The following is a 26,645-nucleotide window of genomic DNA, read 5'->3' as shown; positions in this document are numbered from 1 at the left end:
CTCGAAAAATAAGCACAGGGCTTGTATTGTCCTGCTTGATCTTGTGTGAGAACAGATAATGCTGTACCATCACGTTCTGTGACGAAAAGTGTAAAAGGCTTACTGTAGTTCGGTGTTGCTAGAACAGGAGCTTGGCATAAAGCTTTCTTTAACTCATTGAAACTAAGTGTATGTTCAGATGTCCAAGGGAGGACAGTCGATACGGCTGCCTCCTGTGTCGTTAACTGTATCAGTGGTTTAGCTAGAAATGCATACTGAGGAATCCATTGTCTGCAATAAGAAGTAAGGCCGATAAAAGCACGTACCTCCTTCTGGGTCTTGGGCTGAGGAAGACTCGCTATTAACTGGATACGGTCTGGTGTCAACTGCCTACCCCACTTGGACAGTAAGTGGCCTAAGTAGATCACTTGCTGGACACAGAATTGGAGCTTCGAAGGGGACACCTTGTGCCCCATCTCGGCAAGGAAATACAAGACTGTAAGTGATGCTCGCTCGCAAGCACGTTCAGAACGGGCTGTGATCAGTAGATCATCGACATACTGGAGCAGGGCAGTATCAGTTGGCATGTGAATATTGTCTAGTTGTCTCTTAAGTGCTTGACTGTAAATACTAGGACTTTCTGTAAAACCTTGAGGAGCTCGTGTGAATTTATAGCTCCTTCCATTTAAACAAAATCCGAAAAGAAACTGGCTGTCTGGATGAATGGGGACACTGAAAAACGCGTTCTTGAGGTCTATGACTGTGAAAAATGAGGCTTCGGAATCAATGGCTGTCAATAGGGATGAAATATCTGGAACAACTGGGTACTGGGGAATAATACATTTATTGAGTTCTCGTAGGTCAATCACTAATCGATATACTGGGGGTGCATTTGGATCAGTACGTTTCATGACTGGAATGATCGGAGAATTACATACATTGGAGTCAGTTTCCACAACTACTCCTTGAGCCATGAGCTCGTCAATAATTTTGGATAAGGCTGCTACAGCCTCAGGTGGCAATCTGTACTGTCTGATTCGTGGTAACACTACACCTTGCTTGAGAGTCACACGATGGGGTGTGATTTGCATGAAGCCAACATCAGTTGGACCTTGCGCCCATAGATGCTGCGGAACATTAGACAATCTCGGATCAAAATCTCGTAATACATAGTGACCCTTGAAGTCACGTAAAAACAAACGTATTCCCTCTGGGGAACAACATATGACTGCACCTAATTCTTTCAGTGTCTTAATGCCTAACAAATTTTCTGGACATGACTTCGTAAGTAACAGATCAGTAGTGCGGGACAATGGACCTACTTCTAGAGTAACTGGCTTAGATATCTCGTTTACAATAGGCTTTCCTGAAAATCCAAGGGAAACATTTCTAGAGCCTGAGAGCGGAGCCCCTGGAACTTCGGCGTGACTGATGGTCGTCCTACTTGCCCCTGTATCAATCAGAAACTTTCTGTCTTTCCCTAGTACTTGACTATGAACATAGGGACCTTCTTGATCTACAGGAATCTCGATGAGAGGCAAGCCTACCTCCCTCTCTAGGCTGTTTCATGAATACTGTTGATACTCTGGATACTCTGTCTGAGCATACTGATACATCTGCTGTGTAACATGCTGTGTTGCAGCAATAGGCTGCGGTGCTGGAACTGTCTGTTGTGCATTCTGTGGCTGAGAAGTCTGTGAAACTTGTTCTTGTCTAGGCGGACGTGGTCTTTCTTTAGTTTTACCAGTGGCTATATTGTGTTTCAGAACTGCACACTCGTTTATGAAATGACCTGGCTGTTTACAATAATTGCATGTCCCTTTAACGGGAGCTGCAGGATGACTGGCTTGATTCGGACCCCTCTTCTGACTGTCTTGAGGAACAGATTGTGCAACTAGTACTTTCATTTTCGTGTCTTTCATACGTTTTCTCTCGTGTTCTTGCTCTTCTCTGATTCTATTCTGGTGGTACTGGAGCATCTGTAACATCTGGGACGGGGTACTAGCTTGCCATGTACTTTCGACTTTCAAAACTCGATTCTTAACTTGTGGACTTGAATTCTCGACTAATTTAGTAACAAAAAGATGAGGGTATGACTCGCTACTCGTCTTCAAGCCACTGTTTATAATGAAACATTTCTCGAATCTAGAATAAAAATCACTAGTGTCTTCATCTTGTTTCTGTTTACAGGCTGAGATTGCATCCCAGTCTTCCTTTTTAGTGGCTAACAATCTGGGCAAAACTTGTATTAACAGTTCTGGTAATTCTTTACATTTCTCTCCAAGACCGGTACCTGGTACTCGTATCTTATCTTCAGCTTCTAGAACTGCCCAATCGATCTTTTTCTCTCCCACCTCCCATTCTTTTTCCTTGAGTTTTTCGTATACCCCTGCGGGCAACAGGACTTTTAACATTTTAATAATATCTGGATACGTATATTCTCCCATACGGAGCATGTCCTTTAATTCTCGGTGGAACCCTGCTGGATCTTTGTCGTGACAAGGAATTAATTTCTTCATCTCTAAGAGTTCCATCTTTGTAATCGGGGTGTAAACAAATACTCGTTGCATTTCGCCATCTGCTGTCCTGACTGGGTGTACTTCTCGTAACGGATTCTGTCTATCTATGTAAAACGGTTTACTTTCTGGAGGTGAGACATGAACAAAATGCGGGTTCAAAAACGTTCTATATTTGTGACGCTGTTCTAGAATGACACTAATTAAATCGGTACCTAAACCTTTCCATCTATACTGGAGTAACTCGTTCAGGACATCATGTAACGGACCTGGATCAGAATGTTGACCCTCATACAATGTGATGAGGTGCTGAATCATATACATACCCACCAGTCGCTGCTCGGCTGGGGGCAGTTTCAGAAACATTTGTGCCACTATTTCGTCTGGAAAAGTGGTAGAATCAGTAATCCATCGGACTGCTGATCGGGCTAGTTCTTGTTCATGCATAGTACTTAACTCACCATAACCGATTCGTGATTTCAAAATGTGATCGGTAGCTTGAAATACTTGTTCTAGAGAACCTTGTTCTGGTGCTGGATGATGAAAAACTGACTTGTGTTCTAGGCGTAAATGGCGGTCTGGAAATCTAGATTTTCCTACATACGCTATTCTGGCGGGATTCTCGTCCTCTACCTCTTCTGTAGAAGAGTCATTCTCTTTCTCGCTTACTTGTGCTGCTTTACGTTGTTCGTGTAACCTTATTATTTCTTTACGAATCTTCTTGTACATACTCTCTATACTACCGATGGTTCTGTGCTTACCCTCGGCTATATTATCACTCCACCTTGTCAGGATTCTCATTGCTGTCGGATCTTTGGACGGGTAATCTTGTTCCCTTATTAAACAATTAATCAGAAACTTTAATATCATGAGCTGGATCTCAGCTTTCCTTTGAGACATGGCTTCGCCAATACTTTCTGGATCATCCCCTGTACGGATGAAACGATATATTCTGTCTAGATCTTCTTTCATGTCTGGTAGGGTGTCCAAATACCCGGTCACCCGTCTTACACGTATGGAATATATAACTGTACTATCATCACCTGCGACTGGATCATAACGGCATTCAGTAAGAGCTCGTCGGATTTCTGCAACGGACTTATATTTGGGCGTACGCTGTAACGCACATTCATGTAACTCGACTAACGTTACACGTCGGTGTGGTGGCGGGGTACCAGGAGGACCTCCTCCTGCGGCCCCTAAACTAGAATCGTCGACTGATACTCTTCGTGCTGGCAGAGTGGCGGGAAATTGTAATGTAGGCTGGACCGGGGGTACCGTAGCAGGTACTCCGGTGTCTGGAGGAGCAGGAATTGCATGATTTACAGGGACTGACGGAACAGGATTTGCATATTCTGGGACTGTGTCGTCCAAGTAGGACGAGAGAAAAATATCAGCTGCGGTCGGTTTGTGACGTAGCTTGGTCGGAACTAATGGTGGCGGAAAACTACTGGATGCCTCCGGGGTTGCTTTTGGCGAGCCCTCGGCAAGAAGAGGATACATACCCTTAATAAGGGCATGCCTCTGTCTGTCTGACTGTTCGGTTTTGACTCGTTCACCTATCTCGATTAATTCCCTTTCGTGGGCTCTTTCTAAGGATTCTCTACTTAATTCTGACTTTCTGATTTCTTTTTCGGTTCTTTTATGAGATTCTTTGCGCCATAACTCGATGGCATCTTTCTGTGACTGTCTGGCTTTCTTTTTCCATAATGCTTCTTCTACTCGCATGATGCACTCGGCATCCCACGTACCTTATACGGGCCATCTATACTTTTCTTCTAACTGTTTGGTATACTCTACCCATAAATCTAGATACAATATGGCACTTATGCCATGCTTCTGATACATAAAATGACCTGGACTGTCCCTAGGCGGGACAGGAACTGCTTCTTCTAACAGACCTTTTCTAGTTCTTAACTGACGTAGTTTGGAAAACAACGGCATGACTGGACTGTAATCTAGACACAATTACAATACACAATGAACACGATAATTACACCACTTTCATACCACGACATTAAAATACATGAATGACATTTAAAATAACAGTTCGGACAGAATACTACCTGGAATACGGAAAACAGAATACATGAATTTTCTCGAGAACAGAACTGACTAGAACAGAAACTAGATGCACTGCTGAAACAGTACGAAACTTACCGGTCTCATAAAGAGACACGTCAGGACCCGCATCCACCGAAGTGGACACTTCGTTTTTGGGTCTGTGTACCACCAAAACCCACGGACCAGAGACAATTAGATTGACCCTGTCTAGATACTACCCCAGCAACGGTACTCACCGGGCAGCAAGAACGGAAGGCCTCGGACTGGACTGGACTGCTTCGACGCCGGACGGACGAACTTCGGACTTCTGTTACGGGTGGGCCTCCGGATACCTCGGACCTTGGACTCTCGGCTTGGGCTCTGGTCGGGACTCGCCGCGTTCCTCCACCGCCTCGTCTGGATGCTGGACCGCAACCTCCGTCTCCTCCGTGGGCCTGAGGGATACTTGAAGCAGAAATATCTGCCGGTGCGCAGAAGAGTTCCGTCACGGCTGCAGAGGGTCAGGGGGCATACGTGGCTTCACCGGCGCGTGGGGAAAGGGCAAGTCCCTGTTCGGGCGCCATTATGTGGTATATAAATAAATAATACCGGATCTAGGTTTGACTGGACATAGTAATAACAGATAGCTCAATAAATCAGAGTCAAGATTCGAGGTAGTAGGAGTTTGCAGGTTTAATACAGCATAAAGGACAGGAACAGGACAACCTGCACAGGAATAGGATGGCAGCTCCTGGCAGCGCTGCCGGGGACAGGACTGCCATAAAGGAATCGGAATCGGGAATCGGCGTAAGGGATCAGCGTGACATTTAATAACAGTGCACAAGCATATATACTAAAACAGTTGCATTACAATACATACGATAGGCGGAGCAGTGGGTGTGGTCAATAGCAGTCGCGAAAGATAAGGGTGAAAGTAGGTGTAACAGGAGGCGTATACATAGACATGTGATGTAAACGTAACAGAATATGTCATAAATGGGGCGGAAACATGGAGGGGGCTACCTAAGGAGCCGGGACCTCTAACCTAATGGTGCGCGCAAACTAACAATGACGTGTTACTAGGAGAAGCTGGGGGCTATGACTTCTGCGCTAGGAGCAGAGACTGAAGTCTGGAGAGTCAGGGCGACATGTACCTTACACTATCTAGTATCTGATGTTTAGAGAACATGTTGATAGAATCCAAAAGTTATCGGGGTAAAGGCTAACAGACTCTAAGACTGGTGCATGCATTATTCTACATGTAGTGCGTGTTGAAGAATATTAAATGACCATAAATACAGTATTTCTCTTACATGGAGACGTAAAGGCTAGACTGTGACGGAAACTATTGATGCGATTCAGTAGCTTAGGAATGCAGAGAAGGAGGGCTGGACTGATAACTAGAATCATAACATACTCTTGGCAGACTAGCAGGCAGAGCCAGGCCGAGCCGGGCACTGTGAGACAGGAAGTAAGTGAAGGGTCAGGAACACAGGTGGGGGCTGTATCGCTCCTCAGCGAGGGCTCAGGAGACAGGAGCTGAATCTGGTGTCCGGGCCCTTTTGAGGCCTAGAAACGGGGACTTTTCAATGGAATAACGTGCAAACTGGGAAACGTGGCAACGTAGCTTTACATAGGCCTAATACTCGTAGCTTTCACGAGAACTGGAAACTGGCATACTAGAGATGGACACAACTGTAATTGCGTCTTTAATCGAACATGGGGAATACATATGCATATTAATCATGCACACATAACATAAGATGGGGAACACGTAGGGACACAGAACATGGCAAAATTTACTTTTCCACATGATGACGGAGCGGTTCCGTCATGGCCCGCCCGACGCGCCTGCGCGGAGCTGATTTTGCGCCTGCGCGGCGCGTTCTATTAAGCGGGCGGGGCCATGACGGAACCGCTCCGTCATGAGCACAGCTCAACCGCGGCTGGTGACGGAGCAGTTCCGTCACCAGCATGCGCCCGCCGCGCGGCCCCCCACCCCCTTAGCGCTGCGGCGGAATAGCCACCGCAGCGATGTGGTTAAAGAGTCAACACTTTATGTCTATTTTCGACCTATATTACACACCGAGAAAACTTGCTAAGTGGAAGTCCACAAGGGGAAATCAGTGCAACCGCTGTGGGCTATACGCTGCAGATGCACCTCATATGTTTTTCTTTTGTCCCAAACTTTCTCAGTTTATCAAAGAAGTAGAGTATTTTTTGACACATAGCCTGGGTATTCGACAGCAATTGTCGGCTGAATTGGTGATATTTGGTAGGCAAGAAAGCTCGGCCAGTTTTCGGTCGGAGGCTGAAGAAGGGTTTATGTTTATTTGTATGTCTATTTTCCGTTTTTGTATTACGTCCCAATGGCTGAATGTTGAACCACCAACGTTTATCAACTGGCAGTCTAGATAATTGTTTATTTATCATTTCAAGACTTCAGTTTATAAAGCAAAGGGCGTTAGAAAGAAAATTCAAGGTTTGAAACTGTCGTCTCCTATTGCCAATTGGATATGATATCATGATGTACGATGAATTGATGAACTATGAATTATTGATTGCATGTGATGTTTACTTGTTAATACGGAGAAAAATGAATAATGTATTATGATTGCCTGTATGTCATTGTTTTCGTTTTGTCTGCATGCTGACATAAAAGCTTAATAAAAAAATAAAAAAATAAAACAAATGCTTCATATCGGGGAACCGTTCAAGCTTAAATCAAGTATTCCTTTAAATGTGCTTGGAAATGCACAGCCCTTATGTAGTCTCGGACAGGTGCAGGTCAAAGAGTGTAAACATTAGAAATCATCATTAAAGGTTCGGATCGGCCCCATGCAGTTCCCAGCCCCCATGGGCCGTCTGCACTTTCTCCCTATGGGTCCTTTGAAGTGTCCGCAGAGGTTGGTTTGTAAAAAGACTGAAGCCAGCACGAGGGCGACCCCTGGAGGGCTCGAGTGACTTTAGATTGTATCAAGGTCAGCTCAAGGTCAGGGAGCAGCACCCGCTGACGTCATCTGTGTGATATCACAGTCTTCGCTGACCCCCCTCATCCACCCTTCCCCCCCAACCGGCCAGAAGCATTAACACAGACGGGCACTTTCTGTCCTTTCGGTGACGTCCGGCTGCTTTTCTCTGACTTGGTTGGTCATTGACTCCTTTGATGGAGTGGCTTCATCGCTCCCTCTAGCGCCTCGACAGCGCCTTTCCTTCCACCTGCAGGTGTTCCAAGTGCTCAGACGCCCGTTCTTGAGCACAGCCTGAGAGGTTAGAGCCCTGAAGCGGGAATTTCAGGAGAATGCCTGGAAACCTCCCTGATTTGGTTGTTGTTTTTGGACACGGCCCTCGGGGCTCTCCCTGTCAGTCAGCTTTTAAAGTTCTACATCAGTGGGTTAATTCGCCTCCTGCTGACACGTGAGATCAAAACTTAAGTTTAACTGAGACAAAAGTCTACCTTTACTACTCGTAAATGCCCTTTGTGAATACCGAAAGTCATAACGTTTTGTCTCAGTTTACCTTTGTGAATCAGGCCCGGTGTTTTTACCAAGTGGCCGATATCACCTACAACTTATGCATGATATTCCACACTCTTGGTATCACTGATTTGGGTTTGTAAACACTGCAAGTAAATGCTGAATAACCTGATATTATATCGGGTCATGGGTTCGGTATAACCTATGCAGCCAATCTGGTCCCCGATTAGCTGCATAGGTTATACCGAACCCATGACCCTCGACTAACAGCCGGCAGGGCAATAGCAGAGACTGATCGGATCCATGAGACATAACTAACTCAGAGTTTAAGTACTCCAAACAGAGGATTTGTAAGTAACCAATCCACTACACACACAGCACACTTTAGGTTGTGTGCTGATACAACCACTTTTTGTGATCCTAGTTTTTGGGTCACACACATCGGTCCTGAAGAAAGCTCTATTATCAAACCTAAGAGCTTAAACTAGTAGACCAATTATTTAACAGGGATACTGAGGCATATCCAAACCTCAAGAGGATCCCACAAATGTTTTTTAACCTTTGTCCTAGGGCCCTACTATTAAAACTTTTATGAAGGTTACACCCAGAGACAATTTTCAACACATAATTTGCACTTCACTTAGCACTTCACTTTTCTGACATAAACAACCTGCTCCGCTGTAACTCAGGCGTTGAAGCACAGCTAGATTGCGCTAGGTAATCCAGCTGGGCCCCGATGATGAAGCATGTCACCTACCCGGTAGGTGGGTGAGGGGTTTCCTAAAAACTACACGGAGTTGTTTGCGCTCTTCTCTCAAAAGGTTTTTGACAGAAAGATAAAATTCGAAAACCAGAAGAAAGACTTGTCCGATTTTGTTTATAAATATAGCACTAGGGAAAGGGACAAATCACATGTTTCCTTACTCTCTATTTGTTTCGGATTATTAAATATTTAGCCATTTCCAAATCACTGGAGATTGGTGGCTACAAACATTTGGCAGTCATACGTCCATGGTTCGGTGGTGGAGGAACTGTTTTGTATTGGTTGGGGACCTTTTTCCTGGAGATACAATTTCGACAAAATTCGCGCCTGACATAAAAACAAATGGAGAGGTTTGGTCGGGGTTTCCCTCCACTATCCCCTGCTACTAAGGTTCTTACTGGGATCTTACTAACGGGTCATACAACTTAAGAGGTGTCCTGACTTTAAAAAGCTCTGAATACAGAAGCCACTGTTGCCATTCACACAAATTAGGACGATGCACTGAGGAATTCAGGCTGATGAAACGCTACTGCAAACAACTAAACAACTGGAGCACAAGTGGAGAACAAGTCAAGACACAACAGATAAAGAGATCTTTAACTCAGCCCTAGGATGCTACCATCAGGTGATACAGGACACCGAGCACACGGCTCTTACAGATCGTATCAAAACCAGCACTAACAGCAACAAAGAAATCTGCCATCTTCAAAGATTTCACTGTGCCTTCTCCCGCCGTCAGCAACAACACTCCCTCACAAGACCTTTGCCACAAGCTCTTGGAATTCTTCTGTATCAAAATCACCCCCATATACAGCAACTTCCACCACAACTGGATCCCATCACTGTCACGACACAACATCTCATCACGCCCAAAGAACGCATGGCCCACCATCACCACCAGAAAAGTTACTGCTATCATAAAGACCATTCTCTCTGGCCCAATCTGACCCTTGTCCCAACAACACCTTCACCAAGAGACTCCTACCAAGCAGCGAAGCACTAACCCCCAACTTCAATGCCTCCTTCGCCATATTTTTGGATAACTGTAAACATACCACCATCATGCCCCTCTTAAGAAACCATCCACTGACCCAGCCACGCTTCTCAACTACAGACCTACCTCCCTCCTACCACACCTGGCAAAAGACTTAGAGAAACTAATCAACCAACACCTCACCAACCACCTTAACAACCACCGGCTCCTTGAAGCCTGCAGTCTGGATTGCGGCCCAATCACAGCACAGCAACAGCACTCATCACCACAGACGACATCTGCATGATCCTTGACAGAGGTGTCACGGCGGCCCTCTTCCTCCTGGACTCCTCTGCTGCATTTGACACAGTCTCCCGTCCTCATCAGGCATTGGACTGCAATCCAAGGACCCGCCCTCCACTGGATCTGCTCCTTCCTTTATGGCTGTCAGCCTGGCGCCTTACTCTTCCGAAGCCTTAACCACATCAGCGCGGCGCAGATTCCTGCGCTGTGCTGAACGTTCTAATGAGCCAACGGGCTCATGACGGAACGGTTCCGTCATGAGCATCGAAGGGGTTAAACTCATTGGCAGAGTTCCTCAAGGTTGATCACTCTGATATCCGTGTTATATGAGCACACATCAACATCCTCTCCCACGCCAATAACGCCCATCTCATACTCTCTGTCTCAGATAAGACTTCCAAAACAAGAAACAAGTCTACCTCCTGCATGACCATAGCTGATAACTAGATACAAGTCAACTGTCTCAAGCACAACCTTGTCTGGTCCCCCTCTCCATGGGAAACACCGGGGACCTCTGATTGTTAACCAGGACCTGAGTAATTGGATCCTATTAGAACCGGGGTCTTTATATGGCAGAGATATGCACCCTCGTCCAAGTTGGGACCACCGCTTCCGGCAGGGTAGCTTGGCGCACAGCAGGAAGGCGTAACTTAAGAGGTAATGTGTAAAGTACTTGTGCGAGCATACACCGACAGTGACACAGTAAAAGCCCTCATAAAAGGACAACACACCAGTTTTATGTAAAAGTAAAGGAAATGTTTTCATCCTAATGTTATGTAAAATCCCAAAAATAGTAAACCCCACATATAGATAATCCAAGGTTTTCAGTAAGTAGTTTTTGAGGCAAGTAACATCAAGGGACATGAGTCTGTGGGCTCTATTCCATAATAGACTGTAAGAAACTGTCCTTTAGATGGGAAGCATAGTTGCAAAACAGTTCCTTAGGCGGCGCTGCCACCCCCGCACTGCCACCCCCGCGCTGCAACCATAGCAATAAGCCCCAGATACTCAGCAGTCTGCGCGGGGTGCCTTGCAGCCGGAATTCTGCTGTCAGCGCAGGCCTTTTCATGAAAAATGATGCCCCAGGTTCCTGGAATGCATGCCCGACAGGTGACCGGGAGGGTTGGCGCCTTATGGAAGAATCCAGGGGTTGGAAATCACTGGAAAAATCCAGAAGGCTCTGGGGTGTTCCCTTTCCTACCTGCCTGTCAACCGGGGACAAAAGGCTACAGTAGAATTCTTAGAGACTCCTTTAATTAAGCCCGTGGTCTGCGGTCAATACCAAACAAAAGTATTGGCTTACGCAGACGATATAGCTATTGTCACTCCTGATCCTTCTGAGGCTATTATCACCATTGAAAACCTTGCAACCGAATATGGTAAATACTCAGGGTATTCCCTTAATAAGGAGAAAACTTTAATTATATGTACTAACAACATAGTCTGCAATGATCCCAGGTTGTCGAATAACGCCACATATCTGGGAATTGTGATCAGTCCAGATATTAAAACTATTATTAAAACCAACTTCGACCCTCTCTTAGATAGAATTAAAAAGGATCTTGATCGTGTGAACAGCTTATATCTTACTATTATAGGGAGAGCCAACTTTTTAAAAATGAATGTCCTACTGAGACTTCTTTATTTTTTCCGGGCCATCCCCTTAGCCATTGATGAAAAGATTTTGAAAACAGTAAACTCATCTATGTCCAAGTTCATCTGGCTATACGGCAAGATCAGGAGGTCGCATAAACTATTGTCCTTACCCTTTGATAGAGGAGGTTTAGCTATTCCCAACACAACTCTGTATCATTGGTCTGCCTTTATGCAGATCTTTGCTCCTCTGATTAAAACTAAAAGTGTGACTAGCCATAGCGTAACGGATTCTATTCCCTCTATTTACGAGTTAATTCTGGGGAGTAATGCTGACGGCTTGTTTCTTCGCTACACAGACACTTCTTTTTATAGACAATTTCGACAATATATAACTATTACTGATGCTCTTAAAGTTTGGAAGAAGATCCACAAACATATCCAAATTAGCAAGATCACCTTTGTGGCACTCGTCTATCACTTCCAACATTGGTTTCGATTCTACAGCTAGAAAATGGAAACTCCTGGGTATTTTGACGGTTCATGATTTCTTGTTTAATGGGATTGAAACTTCCTTTTCTGATTTAAAAGCGAACTATAATCTCCCCAATGGAGATTTTCTTAAGTATGCTCAACTATTTACTAAACTCAAATCCAGTATTTCAACTGTAGATCTCTCCAATATTCAATTATTTGAGCTGGTGAATAGATCCAACATAAGAATTGGCACCCTTTATGACACCCTTATGTGTGAAATTCGAGATGATCTAGAGAAAACAGAAGCAAATTGGGTAGTGAAGCTTGAAAATCCTGATGTTGACCTGTATAAATGTATAGAACTATCCAATCGTCTGCTCATGTCTAGTAATCTTAAAGCCCAGCTATACAAAACTGTGTTTAGTTTGTATTATACCCCGGTTAAACTATTTACGTGGGGGAAAAGAGAAAACGATCTTTGTCCTAGATGTGCAACAGGTCCGGCAGATAATATTCATATGTTTAGTAGCTGTGGTAAACTCGATTTAGTCAAAAGTTTGATCGCAGATTATTGGTCGGTTATATTCGGGCATAGACTACCCGAATCTGACTGCTTATATTTAATGGGTTTTGATGGGTCCTTAACATTTACCAGAAGCGAAAAAAGACTCATTTTTATTGGTACGGCTATACTAAGAATAATCATCTCAGCTTGTTGGAAAGACTCTGTCCCCCCCACTTTCCAAATGTGGCTAGCTCGCTTCCTAGCGGTCTGTAATTATGAGACATCGATTTATGCTACTAGGGGATTGAAAGCTAGGAAATTGGGCAAGGCTATTTGGGATCCTATACGGCGATGGCGGGAAGGTATAAATCCTACCATGAGAGTTAGTTAGTAATCTTTCTGTTTCTTTTGCTTTTGTTTGTTGTACTGATATCACTTCTTCTTCCTTTTGTAATCTTCTATGTTGGTGGATATATACCTACAGATCTGTTTTCTTTTTTTCTCTTTTATGAAATGATGTGTATCCAATGTACTGTCCCGGTTAAAAAAAAAAAAAAAAAAAGGCTACAGTAGCAAAAACTCCCAGACCAGGCAGATTACCAGTATGTAAATGAAGGGTAGACCCCACTGCAGTAGCAGGGCCTGAACCTGATACTCTAGGGTCACTATGGGCCTCATTTATGAGAAGTGGCGCATCGCTGCGTGAAAGCAGCGATGCGTCACTTCTCAGTGCGCCCTCCTTGCGACATGCCGGATGCATCATATTTAATGTATGATGCATCATGTCTCAAGAAGTTACAGATACGTCAGTATTTCTGACGTATCTGTATGGAGCAAAAGTGACGCATTGCTGGAGTGTCTCACAAAAGTGACACAACTCCCGCAATACGTCCTTTCACATGGGGAAAGCCCCATGTGAAAGGGCTTGTGTCAGTCTCACGCCTGCTGTGACGCAGGCGCAAGATTTTGATGCAATGGTGTCCTAGAAGTGACGCAGTGAAATCTCATAGATTTCACTGCGTCACTTCTACGAGGCTTTTTGTGGGGGAACGCCCCCCACATACATTACACCTGACACAGGTATAATGTAGCGCGGGGGTTTACAAAGTGACGCCTCTGCTTAGATGCGTCACTTTGTAAATAGTGCGCAACAGTAGGCATGTTTTACGCCGACGATGCGTCACAAAAAGTGACGCATCGAAAGCGCAAAACTGACGCAAGGCCTCATAAATGAGGCCCTATGATTTTTAAAGGAGAGCACCTGCACCTCAGCACTATTTAGCAGTGGTAAACGGCCCAGAGTCCTAATGTCCAACAAAAATATAAGTTTGTAGGAGGCAAATAGGGCAAAAAATTGAGGGGAAGACCACCCTAGGGCTGACAGGTCTAACAGATCCGAATGTAAGAGCTGGACCCAACTCGTAAATCCTAGGCCAAACCCAAATTTCTTCAGAACTGCGAACATGTAGGGCCATTCGATCGTATCAAATGCCATGGCCACATCAAGGCCCACCATCACAGCATCCTCACGTAGCGTATCCATTACCCCATGTAGCCGCCAGAGATTAAGAGAGGTATTCCTCGCTGGCATGAAGCCAGACTGATCGGGGTGTATGAGCTTTTTTTAAGGCAGGCAGCAGACGGGTTGCCAATAGTTTCGTAAGGATCTTCGCCTCTGCGTTAAATAGAGAAATAGGGTGATACGAGGGACACTGGTCTTTGGGTTTTCCACTTTTATGGATGACCACGATAGTGGCCAGTGTCTTGTCTGGTGGGAGGGACCCCAGCTCTCGACTCTCTAGAAACATTCTCGTGAAGTGTGGGGCCAATTTACTAGGAGCCAATTTATATAATTTGATAGGCAAGCCATTGGGGCCCATCACTTTACCCGCTTGGAGATCTCTTATTGCTCCCTCCACTTCCGTACTTGCTAGCTGTGCCTCCAAGTCAGGTAAGGGCTTTCATGATATCTTGAAGGATCAACTCTGTTTGCTCATCTGGTCCTTGCTTCTTCCCGGTCTGATTGTCCGTTTCTGTCTCCTGTGCGCTTGAGCCTTTTTGGCAGGTGTATTTTTTCATTTTGGTCTGCAGGGCAGCCTTGACGCTTTTTCCTTCGGCCATCTTGGGTTTTGAAAGCACTAGGCCCAAATATAATTTGCCCACCCCAGCCGGCAACCCTCTGCCGCCTGCGCGGGGCTGGGAATGCCCTTGCTGGTCTGTCGGAGGTCACCCGCATCAGGAGGTATACCAATATTTAATCAGGGCCCAAAAGGAGGTCAGAGGCCCTCCCAGCAATCCGCGCCACGGTTTCTTACTTGCGGGATCTCTGAGCTCCTGCGATGAGCTCCGCGGTTCACAAGATCTATGTGCAGCGTTAGTGGAGAAGCAGCCATTATATTATGCCCCACCGCTTGGCCTCAGGCAGATTGTAATCACTCAGTGCACGCTGCCTCCACAATCACTCACGATCTCTGCCTGTGAGTGCACAATAGTCACAAACTTAGGCTCAACGGCGTCCCAGTGGTTTCCGGACGTGCTTTTCATTATTAAGGGATGAGACCTCTCCGGATAATTGTGCAGCTTTACGGTCATTGGGCGCGATCAGCCGGAGCCACGTTGAAGTGCGGCCATCTTTCCTCGCAGTCGGCAACGCCCCTCACTTTTGTAAATATTATTGATACATAAGCACACGCTGTAAAGGTGTGTGTCTTATACTATAATACTTCCCATGTCGCTTAATTCTCTTTAGTAGAGAGGGTTTGCAACATAATACATGGGTGAAAGCATGGGAACACCCATGCTCCACCCATAGAACACCCACGCTCCACCCATGGAGCACCCACGCTCCACCCATGGAACACCGAAGCTCCACCCATAGAACACCCACACTCCACTCATGGAACGCCCACGCTCCACCCATGGAAAGCCCACACTTCTTCCATGGAACGCCCACGCTCCACCCATAGAACGCCCACGCTCCACCCATAGAACACCCATGCTCCACCCATAGCACACCCACGCTCCACCCATTGAACGCCCACACTCCACCCATGGAACGCCCACACTTCTTCCATGGAACGCCCACGCTCCACCCATAGAACGCCCACGCTCCACCATAGAACACCCATGCTCCACCCATAGCACACCCACGCTCCACCCATTGAACGCCCACGCTCCACCCATGGAACGCCCACACTTCTTCGATGGAACGCCCACGCTCCACGCATTGAACGCCCACGCTCCACCCATAGAACGCCCACGCTCCACCCATAGAACGCCCACGCTCCACCCACGCTCCACCCATAGAACGCCCACGCTCCACCCATGGAACGCCCACGCTCCACCCATGGAACGCCCACGCTCCACCCATGGAACGCCCACACTTCTTCCATGGAACACCCACGCTCCACCCATGGAACGCCCATGCTTCACCCAGGGAACGCCATGGACCACCCACGCTCCACCCATGCTCCACCCATGAAACGCCCATGCTCCTCCCATGGAACACCCGTGCTCCACCCATGGACCACCCATGCCCCACCCATGGAACGGCCATGCTCAAAGTAACACAAGGCATCGCTAAGCAATGACTTGAAGTCATTTAATATGTAATAGAAAAAGTGGGGACACTAAGCACTACCTGAAAAAACTTTTTTTGTTTTTGGTACATATTTATATACCTTTCAAAAAATATATAGAAAATCTGTTGTATGCACAAACTGAAGTGTTCTTGGTCTCCTTTCCGTCTGACATCTAAGTAACCCATAACTATTGCGATTGTGCACAGTATTGCCAATATAGATAAGTACTTTTCCACAGGAACCACTGTTTCTGTAACACATAATTTACCCTGGTTCCCATTGAGTAGGGTGTCCCTTGTCCTTGTTTGCAAAATGAAGTAATTGTATGTTCAAATCCCGTGCAAAGCTGCTCAAATCTGATTTGTGTGGCTTTGTCAATCTGGGGTGCGCCACAAAAGTGGGTCAAGTCGATGCAAAATCTTATTAAGTCTGACACAATGTGGGATGCTGAACTATATGGTCCATAATTCAAAGCAGAATACAAAGGAGACAGTGAGGGCTGTGGACGCCACTGACTGCAGCTGTGAGTGTTGCTGGCCTGACTGTGTGCACCCCACTCTGTGACTAATAGGACTCAGGGGTTTGTGTTAGATACACTCATTGGAGAGCAGCCTGAATTACATTTAGGAGATCACTTCTGCAAAGGGGCCAGGTTTGTGGGTGCTGGATTTGAGACTTATGTTTTTTTAATTTCTTTTATGGGTAAACCACAGAGATTTGCTCTTATTTTAATCTAATTTTGAAGTCAGTAAAAGTGAGCGTACTCCCTGAGGTGTGCTGGGTGTGAAGTAAAGATTGTGGCTCATTTTCTGTTTTCAGGGCGCTGTTTAACAGAAGAGCTCCCAGTGCCTCCTCACCCAGAGCCCTGCCCCATGGACTGGATCTACAATGGAAGGACCTGTTATCACTTCTCCAAGAAGGAGAGAGGCTGGAAGGACTGGGACGGCAGCCAGAGCGTCTGCGCCTCACACAATGGCACCCTGGCTCTCTTCGACAGCCGCGAGGAGCTGGTAAGGGCAGTCAGGGGGGTATATTCAGAGGGAAGAGGGAGGGGGTTACATCCCCTGATAAATGTACTCTCAGGCCCAGAGTCAGACCCACTGCCTCCTAGTCAGGTACAGCGAGGGTCTGTGTCAGGCCACACTGCACAGCTCCCTGCCCCTGGACAGTGGAAGCATTGCTCCATAAACTGCCCCAACGCTCCCGAAAACAACTCAGTAGAGAAAACAAAATGTGTCTGTTAGATTTGGGGGTCTCTAGTTTGCACAGGTAGGTACGTGTGACAAATAGGGACCCGCTCCTCTAGTCAGGATAAGGGGATTACACTCCTAAAATAACCCCTGCTCACCCTCTAGGTTGCGTGGCGCGAGCAGTCAAGGCTTATTTCAGAGGCGTTATAAGTTAAGCTTTTGTGACCACATACAGTAACCCAGTGACAACACTACAAATGGACACCACACAGGTTTTATATAAAAAATAAGTAGACTTTATATAGAGTTACCACAAGATCATAAATGACAAAAATACACAATACTATTAGTTTAAGATGGTAGATTTAAGCTTAGTTCAGTTCAGTTCTTAGATGCAACACTTTGTGTCAATGTACCTTAGGTTGCGTTGCGCTTCCACGATAAGCAATGTCGCAGTGATGGGAAATGCGGCACAGTTTGGATACAAAGAAATAAAAACGTGAAGATCTTCCAGATGCGGCACGCTTCTCGGGGATGCGAGAAGCTGTTGGTTTGATGCGTGGACTGCAGCGGCGACACCCTGACTAAGTGATGGCAGCAGCTCCCGCGGCGACACTCTTCTCCCACGATGCGTGAATCTTCTGCTCGATGCGACAACTACAGCGGTGACATCCAAGATGCGACGGCAGCAGCTCCGACGACGGCGTGCTTCTCGGGGATGCGAGGTGCTCTTGGTCGATGCGGGGCAATGCGACAGTTCCAGCGGTGACACCCTCCTTCGGAGTTGCGACGGCAGGCACAGCGACGGCGACACGCTCCAACCTCATTACGAGATTCTTCTTCTGATGAGGTGCAGTGCGACAACTACAGTGGCGACACCCTCCTCCGGAGTTGCGACGGCATCAGCAGCGACACGCTTCCTCTTTGTTGCGGCACGCTTCTCTCCGATGCGATGCAGTGCGACAGTACCAGCGGCGACACCCTCCTTCGGAGTTGCGATGGCAGGCACAGCGACAGCGACACGCTTCTTCTCGTTGAGTCGTGCTTTTTTTTTGCAGAGTTTTATATAGCGCGAACTAGACCCGAACCGAATCAGGTATCAGAGCGCTTTACATAGCACCAGTTACATTACATGAGGACAGACACACATTCATTTTAGGCACGGGAAGATTAAGTGATTTGCCCAGAATCACAGGAGGTTTTGGCGTCGTTACCGAGACTCGAACCCAGATCCCCAGGTCCGAGGTCGAGCGCCCTAGCCGTTAGGCCAACACCTCTCCTCTCCGCTTCCAGCTCCTTGCAACACGCAGTTCCTCAGAAGGCCCAAAACAGCAGCAGGAACTTCCAAAAGAACTCTGGGGAGCTGGGGGTTGAAGTCTGTTGTCCCTGAGACTTCAGCAGGAGGCAAGCTCTTTTCCAAGCCCTTGGAGATCCTTCACAAGTTGAAAGCAAAGTACACAAAGTTCCTTTCTCCTTCCTTTGGCAGTAAGGCAACCACTGCAGGCCAATTCACCAAGCAGCACTTCAGCTTGGGAATAGTCTCTCCTCAGTTTCTTCAGGTTCCTCTCCTCAGTAAAAGTTTCTTCTTGTAGTCCAAAGTGATCTAAGTTCATTGGATCAGGGTCCCAATATTAATACCCCAAAATTCTTTGTTCTCTGAGGGGAGAGGGGCCTTTGCCCAGTCCGAACCAGTTCTGAAGCACTCTGTTTACCAGACTTCTCCTTTCCTTTCACAGTGCAGGGCAGCACATCAGACACCCCACAAGAGCTGGAGCCAGCATTGTGGAAAGCAAGTACAGTCCTGGAGCACTTTGTTTACAGGACTCCTTCTCTTCTTTAGTGTGCAGGGCACAGACATCAGCCGCTCCCCAGGGGGTGGAGCCAGCATTGTGGAAGGCAGACACAGCCCTATTCAAGGTTCAGGTGCAACTCCTCCCTTCCATCTAGATGCAGATCTCTCTATTCACCACTGGGTGACTCAGCCTGTCTCTTGGAATCCTCCAGCCCTGTCACTCACAAAACCAGACAAAGAAATACACAACCTAGCAGAGGCAGGTTTGAATGGTTAGACAAGCAAATACCTACTTTCTAAAAGTGGTATTTGCAAACACAGAATATTAAAATGAACGTCACTAAAAGATGTATTTTATTATTCTAAGTTCAGGCATACTAAACTCGAATTTCTACCATGTTCTCTGAGCCTGTTAGGATTATAAAATGTAACAATTCTAACAGCCCATTCTGGCCAATGGAGGACAGGGAGCACTTGCACTGTGGCACTGAATAGCAGTAGCACAGTGCCCAAAGCACCAGCAAAAATACATGAGGCAACAGCAAAAAATGGAAGGGAGCCCCTCCCCAATGGTGCCAGGTGTAACAGTGTCCTTAAGAACCGCTGGATGGCTCTGTAACCAGCCAATATCAAGGAATCTTTTACATTTAAAACTATGGGGCAGATTTACAAGCCCCTTGCACCACTTTTGCGTCACTTTTAACATTGGAAAAGTGATGCAAAAGTGGTGCAAGGGGATTGTAATTCTGACCCTATGCATTTAGGGGCATATTTATGAGATTTTGGTGCAGGCCGTGGCAGAAAAGCTGTGGCAGAAAGTCACCTTCCAGTGCTGGCCTGCGTCAAAAGGAAAGGGCAGGAGTGCGCCATATATAAGCGATACAGCGCATTCCTGTCCTTTCCCCCTGCGCTGCTCCCTTTTGGCTTCTTAGTGCAGCATGTGGGATTGTTTTTGTGCCGGAAGGGGCTTTCTGGAGGAACTGAGGAGGATCTCGACCAGTGTGCTGCAGCAATCCTTTGAGAGTCCGCTGTATCCGTCGAGGTCGAGTCTTATGAGTTCTTTCCGTCAGGGCGGAAGCTTTAGCTTGGCCATCACTCCTGTCTACTTCCAGTCATCTTTTAATTCAATGTCATAAGGGGGTCCTCAAGAGTTCAGGACTCCCCCACTTCTTTCAGTCTTTATATGACTCATATAGCAGACGTATTGTGGTTTTGGACTTTTCATTAATGATTTACGCTGAGGACACTCATTGGAGGCTCAAAACTCACTCAGTCCAACTTTAGCTGCTGGATGAATTTCAATTGTGTAAACTCAACTGCAGGAAAGCTGAGGTTCTCTCATCGATGCATCTCCTCACTTTACTCCAACAAGATATAGTAAATCGACTCCTTTGAGCTGTTCACCATTTATGAACGTGAATTCAGCGCATGGCGTGTAATATATGAGTGCGTAGTTATTGCTAGTAACATTTCACACACAAGCAGAGATCTCCCTCACCAGGTCAAACACCTTCCTCTGAAGTGTAGAGTATTTTGTATTTTTCTATCAGTGGGTCTTTCAGTACCTGCGAGTGGCCATGTGTGGTGCTGGACTTACTCCAGGTCTGAGCTCAAGCACATTTATGATTGTTTTTGGCCCTTTTTAGGTCGAGCTGATAAACTGCATCCGAAGGATGCAGGTGTCCAGCTGGAGACCTAATGTTGCCTGTCACGGGGGAAGGAGGACAAGAGGGTGTTACGAGCTTGAAAGCGGCCGGATTTGTGTGCGCGAACGCGCACGTTCCGTCCCGCATTGTGCACATGCGCACGCATATACACAGACAGACACTCACTCACACACCCCCACAGTCACACACACACGCACTCCAAGACACATACACACACACACACGCACGCACGCACACATACACAGCCCCCCCCCTGCCGCCGTACGCGCGCGCACACACATGCCCCCCCCGCCTCTCCCCCCGCCCTCGCAGCTCAGCAACCACTCACCGGCTTCCTTGGTGCGGCGGCTGGCTCTCCTCATCGGCAGCTGCAGGGTCCGGCAGCAGGACTCTTCCTCCCTCCTTCGGCACCGGGGCGCAGGGTAGGCTCCTGCCTGCTCCGGTGCTCCAAACAATCGCGGCTCTTCCGGTGGGAGGCGGGGTAGGCTCCCGCCCTCCTACTTCCTGTTTCCGGTTGTCGCGCCGGCCTGCCTGACTTCCTGGTCGCAGGCCGACGGTGCGAGCTCTGGACGGACTGCAGCACGCGCTCTCGCGAAGATTTCCCTGCCCTCGCAGTTGTTGTATTTGGTATGTGTTCCTATTCTTTTTCATTTTTGTGCCATTTGCTTTCAATAAAAATAATATTGCACCAGATTGAAAAGGTCAGGCCTATTGGCTTTGCAAATACTCGTTTTCACTGACTTAGGCCTACAACTACCTTAACAGCTAACCTGTCGGAATGATAACGTGAAAATGCAGGCATTTGAAAAGGCAAGACTGTGAAACCTCTTTTACAAAAAAATATCCATACAAAAATGTCCAGCTCCAGCTAATCTTAGTATCAAACTACAAAAGGCCATCCACAAGTTCAAATTCATGCCTGCTCGCCTCCTCAGATGCGTCAATTCCCACCATGCTGAAAAGGGGAATGGGGCACAATTCGGTGGTTAATCCAATGTTCTTTAAGATCCTTCCATAGCATATAGACTCTGACCAACATGTTTCGCAATAGCAGACCGCTCATCCAGAGCCACAAATAATTGTGATCGTCACTAAAAATAGACATATAAACATACCATTAAATATCTTATTAAAAACAACATTATTCGAGAAAGCCATTCAAGCAGATTCTTCATACACTACTGACTACATCTGCCTACATTTGCAACTTTGTCTCTTGAAACCTTCCCTCGTTCTAATCAGCACGCTCTTAAATTATGAGTCAATTTCCGATCAAATACTGCCAGGGCTGGGGTAAAAAATCAGGTTGATCCATATTTTATGAGTCTATTTTACAGATTTTGAGCTGGAAAGTTAGTCAACTCTGCCCTGCGCACACAAGCATAGTAAGATATTTTTGCAGTATGGTTTTCACTGGACCCACGAGTTTAGCTCAGGTTTTTACAAGCCCATCTGCTTCTGAGAGACTATTGTCTCTTGCTTGTGTTGGCACCTCTCTAACCACTGCCCGATCTTGTTACCTATGGCCCATCCCTGTCTGGCCCTGGGAGTCCCGTTTCAAGCTGCCTTTGTCTTATCTGATCCTTTTCCACTTCACATTTCACATTAACAGTATAGATTTAAAACTCTAGGCCGTCTGCATCTGACTGTCTGGAGAAGGGCTGAAGGCTGTAATTCGATCAGAAGGTTTCCATGTCTTCAGATGGATGGAAGTGGGGAAAATATGAAAAGTCACTGTTTGGACAAATTATACGTTCCAAAGGCTTTTTTTTTTTTTTTGCAAAACTAGGTGAAAAACCAGGGGGCAGATTTATGATGACTGGCGCATCCCCAGGGATGCGCCAGTCATCCTGCGCCGCTGCTCCGCCACCCATGGTGCGCCGCATTTACAATGCGGCGCACCATGGGGCAAAAATGACACAGATGCGTGACGCATATGTGGCGTAAAGGTGGCGCATTGCTGGAGTTGCGTCGCAAGCGCGACGCAGCTCCAGCAAGGCTCAGGGGTGCACCATCTCCACAATGCTGCGTCAAGACCTACGCCTGCTTCAAGCAGGCGCAGGGTTTTGACGCAGCATTGTCCTGAAAGTGACTGAGTGAAATCTCATAGATTTCACTCAGCCACTTTTAGGAGGCGTTCCTGCGCTGGAACGCCCCCCCTGCGCAGGAACGCCTCCTTATTGCGCAGGGCTTTACAACGTGACGCATCTCCTAGATGCGTCACGTTGTAAATAGGGCGCATTATTTGCGCCGCCGTTGCGTCAAATAAAGTGACGCACCGGCGGCGCAAGGCCTTCATAAATCTGCCCCCTTTTTTTTACCCACCAGTTAGGGTTTATCACATATCTCCTGTCTTTGATTGTAAATGACTTCCGGTTGCTCTTTTCTTTATTAATTTTTTTTTTGGGGGGGGGTGTCATTGTTTTGGTAAGTGTGAATGTGGGGCTTGGTTCACAAAAGTTCTTTAGAAAAGTTTAAGCTATTGCCATTCTAAATTACAATAACTTTTATTTAAGTATTAGTTATTTAAAAAAATTAAACGACATTATTATTTGTAATAGCAATACATCTAAGTCATGTAAATCCAAAACATATTGCATTACAAATGCTATAGGTATCACATTTGCGAAAGTTATAACTATTGGCATTGTAAATGACAAAGCTATTAATTTTGCTATTTTCAAAAACAAGACATAAATAAAAACTTTGCCATTTACAATACCAATAGCTCAAACTTTCCTAATGCGAGACCTATTGCATTGCAAATGCTTGTTTAGTTATACTAACTATAGAGGTGCAGTTTTTGAATTGGAATGGGCGTATTCTTTTGCGAGGGGATGACTGTCCGTGCCTAAAATACTCCTTAATTCTCCCTAAAACCCCCCTCCCATTTAGTGATGAGTGTTCCCCATTTTCCAGCCACCACCGCGTCCTTCCCACATTTACTACTAAGACGTAAAATTGCTTGTGCTGAGATCTTGTTGGACAGGCCGCATGTTCGAGCTGTACCCCCTCCCCGCAATGGGACCAGGACCCTGGCTCTCCCTGCATCCCCAGCCAGAGTCCACCAACGACCACCCGAAGTACCCTGCAATCCCTCCACTACAAGACACCAGCTCCGGACCCAGCTGGCCCGGGTCACCATCTACCCCACGACATCGACCCGGCCGCCATCTTGGGGCACTGCAGCACGAGGCCGCGTGGCCTCAACTCGACCCTCACCCTGGGCCCGGCCGGGCCCGACATCGAGGCACCAACCTCCCCCCAGGAGGCAGAGTGACCACTTGGCGAGTCAATGGGAGAAGGAATCGTCAACGGCTCTCCTCCGCCAGGTGTCGATCACCCCAGGCCGCCTGGGCGCTGGCTCCACCCCCCTGCTGGGTGTCTGGACTCCCTCATCCCGGACCTCCCGGCCCCCAGGCGCGAGGGTCCGGACATCAAAGGGGACCAGACCTATAACTGGGGCAGGACCAGACCAGGAAGGCAGTTGTATCCTGGAGTCGAGAGACCCGAGAAGAACTCATCCGTGACTTGGCCTGCTGGCGCTGCCGCGGCCCTCTGCCTCGTGAAACCATCGTCTTGGCCTGCTGGCGCTGCCGCGGCCCTCTGCCTCGTGAAACCATCGTCTTGGCCTGCTGGCGCTGCCGCGGCCCCCCTGCCTCGTGAAACCATCGTCTTGGCCTGCTGGCGCTGCCGCGGCCCTCTGCCTCGTGAAACCATCGTCTTGGCCTGCTGGCGCTGCCGCGGCCCTCTGCCTCGTGAAACCATCTTGGCCTGCTGGCGCTGCCGCGGCCCTCTGCTTTATGAGACTATCACCTTGGCCTGCTGGCGCTGCCGCGGCCCGATCCACAGACCCTCCAGCTCGAGGATTGTGAGCTCGCCTTTTACCACCACCTGTACCGATCCGGTACTAAGACTGTCCCGCTACCCCCTTTCCCTACAGAGACTAGAAGTGAGAGGACCCCCGGGTCCAAGTTATCCTGTATCGCTGATATCCTTGCCTTAAGAACCTTATATAAAGCCTTGAACTCGACTTGGTGTGGTGCCTGTTTGTGGGGAGGGAGGGTACTTGTCTGTACGATCGCCGGAGACGGTCCCCCTCGGGGATCTCTCCCTCGGTATCCGGCCGACCCTCAGGGTCCCCGTCTAACATTGGTGGCAGCGGTGGGATCCGAACCTACGCATAATCGTACAGAAAGTCACTCGCCCCACCACACACAACAACCATGTCAATAGAGAGCGGAACAACGGAAAAATTTCAGATGGAAAAATTGGAAGACTACAACCACCGGGAACTGAAGCAATATTGCATAGAACTTGGACTTCCAACCACAGGTCTTAGCACAAAGGAAGACTTCAAACGAGCCCTAGAAGCTTGGGCAGAAACGGGTACGGCCGTACCCCGAACACAAACAACCGAAACGAGCCCCGCACCAACTAAAGAAAGAACGGATCTCTCCCTGGAAGAGATCCGAGAAAGAGAAAAAACCAGACTCCACGAATTAGAACTTGCCCGACTTCGCTTGGATGGGGAACTCAAGCTGGCAGAACAAAAAATAACCCTGGAACACTTACGACTCAGGGAAGAGCGGGAAGACAAGCAAAGACAGAGGGAGCTAGAGGAAAAGAGACTAGAATACGAACATGAGCGCAATCTCAAAGCACTGGAGATTCAGAAACAGAATAAAGACCTCGGGCTCCCCGAACGACCGACCCCGTCTGCCTCGACCGAACCCAAGGTTCACATCCCCAAAGATGTCATCCGGGAATACCACAAGAACGATGATATCCAGCAGTGGTTTAAAGCCTATGAGGTGGCAATGACCTCCCACCGGATTCCCCGAAGCGATTGGGGAGCCGGATTATGGGGGAGGTTTGTCAACGAAGGGCGGGACGCCCTGCTGCAACTCCCGGACCAGCTGATGACCTCCTACGACCACATGAAGGCCGCCCTCCTCACTCGATACGGGCTCACACCTGAGATGTACCGCCAACGGTTCCGCGACTGCAAACGGATTCCGGGTACAACTTGGGTGGAGTACGTGAACTTTTTTAGCCGAGCCTTCGAGGGGTGGATCAAGGGCAACAAAGTAACCACCTACGACCAACTCTTTGACCTTATCGTATGGGAACACCTGTCGAACAACTGCTTCGTGGAGCTCCGGCAACACCTCCTGGACAGCAAGCTAACCGACCCTCGACAACTCGCCGCCGAAGCCGACCGGTGGGAAAGCACCCGAGTTGGCCGGAGCGCACCCAGCGAAGTATCCAGATCGTATCGTCCCCGAGGGGGAGGAGGAAGTCAGGGTCGGGGGAGAGACCCCGGCCCCTCGTCACCCCCCAGAAACCCCTCGACCCCGGTTGGCCGGGGAAGCCCTGCCGTCCGGGCCGGTTTCCGGGCCAACATTACGTGCCACAGGTGCCAGCGACCCGGCCACTACGCCAGTGATCCCAACTGCCCAAAGAATCCGAACACTCCTCCCCGCCAAGTTGCAGCGGCGGCCCTAGGGGAAGAAATAATCCCGGAAGACCAAGAGGAGTACGAGACCGATCCCTCTGAATGGGCACCCGCCGCCATGGCACTGGTCTGCTTAGGGGAGAGAGACATGATTCCGCGGGCCCCCCTTCCCGCCAACACACAGAAGTACGGTCAATGGGTCAACATCAATGGCCGCCGGGCGGAAGCCCTCCGCGACACCGGGGCCAGTGTAACGGCGGTCCGACGCCACCTCGTCACTCCAGACCAAATCTTGCCGAACATTCTTTGCCCTGTTCGATCAGCCGACA

The 26,645-nt window shown here is 47.9% G+C and overlaps 1 protein-coding gene across 3 annotated transcripts in view; it reads left to right on the top strand.

The window, feature by feature from the left end:
- LOC144761186 (C-type lectin domain family 2 member L-like) overlaps positions 1–26,645 on the top strand; it is a 151,054-nt gene that overhangs the window by 56,153 nt on the left and 68,256 nt on the right. For all 3 annotated transcript variants that reach the window (XM_078646688.1, XM_078646689.1, XM_078646687.1), the window contains one exon: positions 17,029–17,219. In XM_078646688.1, the coding sequence (XP_078502814.1) occupies positions 17,029–17,219 (191 nt within the window). The remainder of the gene's footprint in view (positions 1–17,028; positions 17,220–26,645) is intronic.

This window comes from Lissotriton helveticus, chromosome 6 (genome assembly GCF_964261635.1).
Source record: "Lissotriton helveticus chromosome 6, aLisHel1.1, whole genome shotgun sequence".
Taxonomy (NCBI): Eukaryota; Metazoa; Chordata; class Amphibia; order Caudata; family Salamandridae; genus Lissotriton; species Lissotriton helveticus.
This window is presented reverse-complemented; position numbering and strand designations above follow the sequence as displayed.